Source organism: Morone saxatilis, unplaced genomic scaffold (assembly GCF_004916995.1).
Source record: "Morone saxatilis isolate NCDOM2014 unplaced genomic scaffold, NCSU_SB_2.0 Contig17, whole genome shotgun sequence".
NCBI classification, from domain to species: Eukaryota; Metazoa; Chordata; class Actinopteri; family Moronidae; genus Morone; species Morone saxatilis.
Window position 1 is genome coordinate 14006429 of NW_023339729.1, and position 3174 is coordinate 14009602.

At 44.0% G+C, this 3174-nt stretch overlaps 1 protein-coding gene across 3 annotated transcripts in view; it reads left to right on the top strand.

Annotated features, from left to right (window-relative positions):
• The window catches only part of atf7ip (activating transcription factor 7 interacting protein), a 55333-nt gene that overhangs the window by 24552 nt on the left and 27607 nt on the right, over nucleotides 1-3174 (top strand). For all 3 annotated transcript variants that reach the window (XM_035659655.1, XM_035659654.1, XM_035659653.1), the window contains exon 10: nucleotides 372-1013. In XM_035659655.1, coding sequence (XP_035515548.1) covers nucleotides 372-1013 — 642 coding nt within the window. The remainder of the gene's footprint in view (nucleotides 1-371; nucleotides 1014-3174) is intronic.

The window sequence follows — 3174 nt, forward strand, 5'->3', positions numbered from 1 at the left end:
TTTTTAATAGGAATGAATGTCATGGACCTGAGTGCCATGTATTAAGAGATGAACTAATGCATTGTTGGTGTTGGTCTGCTGGAAATCAGCATCATCCTTAAGTGTCCTGTTAGTGTCGCAATAGGTCTTCACCTGTCTTTTGCTCATTGCATGTTAGGTGCCATGAGCCTTGCTAGCAAAAAACAATGGATGGATATAATGATGACTAATCTGCTTCTGGTTTTTGCACCCCCTTTAAGTAAATAAATAGTTAATTGCAGTAAGTAATAAGGCGCAGATGAGGAAAGGACCACAGAATGCTGTTCAATCAGTGACACCTTCCAACACGTTCTGAAACAAGTCATTTTTCCTATTTTCCTCTACAAATCTAGCCCTGTCAGCTCCACCAGCCTTGGCTCCAGGTCCAACACCCACCTCCACTGCCATGGTTACACAGGCCCCCATTCTCCAGCTGATCACCTCCACCTCTAATGCTGCCTCCACATTGGCCACCGGCATCACCACTCAAAGTCCCACAGGCACCCTGCTGCTGAAAACGACCGGCGGCGGCAGCATGATGACTACGGGCCAGCCGCTCCTCATCCAGCTGCCTTTATCAATGGCTAATGGCCAGGCAGGAACGCTGGTCAACATTCCTGTTTCCTCTTTGTCCGCAGCCAGCTCGCTCAACAAGGCCAAAACCACTTCCACCGCCACTTTTATACTCAAGCCTGCTCCCGCCATCACCACAGCAGCAGTCTCTACCCCAGCTTCTGCCACTGTCCCAACGCTCCAGGCCTCCACTTGCCAGATGTCCCAGATCTCTCTTGCCCGTGCCGTGTACCAGGGGGGCGCTGGGGGAATAACTACACCTAACGCTGGGGTATCCGTGACCACAGCCAGGACGCCAGCTCAGTCTGTCTCTGTAGCAGGAGCTATGTCTTCAGCCTCTTCACCTGCAACCACTGGGCCGGCAGCAACGGGCTCCACTGCTCCAGGACCACCACAAGGGACGTCTCTGACATCAAAGACAGGTGGGTTGTACTTTAATTAACAAGTCTGTTGTCTTTTGAAAATGTCTCAGCTAGAATCAACAGCTATTAAAAATCATTCGGCTACTCCCAGAAATGTCCCAATGGGATGTAAAGACATCACATTTTCCTTGTTTGATATCACACTGCATGTGAAACCCTAGAGCTCCCTCTGGTGGCGGCGGGACAGCCGCTGTGTAGGCAAACATGTCACAGGGTGTTTAAACATGAAATAACATAGTCACGTTATATTTGTTATATTTGTTATATTTGACCAAAAGAAGTTTTACTAGCAACCCGCTAGTGTAACCATTTCTACCACAACAAGACAAACACCAAGCGACTGACTGAGCGTGTAGCAAAACGCATTCTCTGTCTGAACACGGTGCATGCTCACAATCACAGTGCTCCTGATATCTTTCATTTCACACTATTCACACACCACCTCAAATTAGCACTGAGACTCCACAGATTCCTACAATAAAAACAGTCTTCATTACATTACATTAACAACTACAAATTGCGTCTAATCTTTGCTGTTTTTGTAATCAAAAGTTGTGTCTGCTGCAATGCCTCTGGCTCATTTTGAGTGGATTCCAGCCTTTCTCTATTCATGCCCTGTATAACGAAGAAATTGCAGTAGGCCTACATCGCAGCCTTTCCAATGCGAACACACGCTCTGTGTCTGTATTGACACAACTTTATCCAAACACACTACTCTGTGGAGGGCGTGACATTTCACCATCCAAATCCTTCCTGAGATATTGATGCACATTAAGACAAGTTAGCTGAGATCATTACGCTCGCAGAGTGGAGGACCGAGCGCACACTCTGCGTTTGAAAACTTTGGAGAAAAAAAGCCCATATCAAAACACTTTACACTGGGACAGAAGTACTGGAAAGAGTTGCTTCGAAAAGCGGGACTGGTAAAATTCCCGTAGATTCAAGTCTTGCTTCTCCTATTTAAGTTTCAAATATAGGAAAAATACCTATTACAGAACCAATTCCTAAACTCATGGCTGTGACCTCATACCTTCTCTTAAAAAATCACAACTAGAACTGTTTTCAATCGGCATACCTGTATCTGCACTAGAATTACCAAGGCAGTCATTTTGACTGTTTTTAAATTTCACAGTGTAATAATTTTGTTCAAATAAAATCAATGTGGCAGGACTCTGAATTTTCCTAAATGTGCGGAACAGTTCTGACCGCACGCATTATAGATATCATATTTCAGTCCGCTATATTTCCCGCTATTGGTAATGAGCGTGCGTCCCCGTTGCATAGCAACGATCTGTTTTTTCAGTTCTTTTTTTTTACACTATTCTAACGCTATAACTAATACATTTGAGCTAAACCGAAGAAAATGAACCAAATATTATACAAAATGTCATTAAAAAGACGAATGACACACAGAGGCTTTAGCCATGCTTCAGAGGCTTGACGATGAGGAGTCTGATGGAGGAGCAGGTACGGATAGGGACAGCGATGTCTCTTGGTCCCTGGACAGTTCATCCAGCTCTGAGGGGTGATTCAGATAATGAATTCATTCCCCGTCGAAATAAGAGCCTCCAATCCTGGAACTGACCTTGTTCCATCGGATAATATTCCAGGTATGTTTCTCTTGATACTTTGCGAGGCAGACTAGCCAGGCTATTATCAATAATAGTTGTACTTCAAAGTTAAGTTATCCGTCTCTAACTATCTAAGGTAGGCTATACCGATTAGATCTGCTATCAAAAACGGTTGTCATATTATTTTTCCCCTCACACACCCACCGCTGTTACCAACGCACCTTTCCTGACGACCGATCTATTCATTCACATTTTTACATCAGGCACACACCTCCACCGGCACACACCTTTTCATTATTATTATTCTATTGCTATTATTAGTATTATACTATATTGTCAGGCTAGTAGAAATCATATAGGTATAACTTAAATATAAGTTAAGTAACAAGATTGTGATTTCATGAACTAAAAAAGTAATTAGTCTGTTCTTTCTTTTGGCAATAGTGCAAAATCCTGATCCATCAGATGTGCCTGCTGTGCCAAGACAACTCAGTCCGCCACGAGATGAGGAAGCTGGCCCAATAAATCCACTTTCAGCCAAGAGGCGTGAAACAGCGAAAGACGGCACAGTGTGGACCTATATAGAGTCG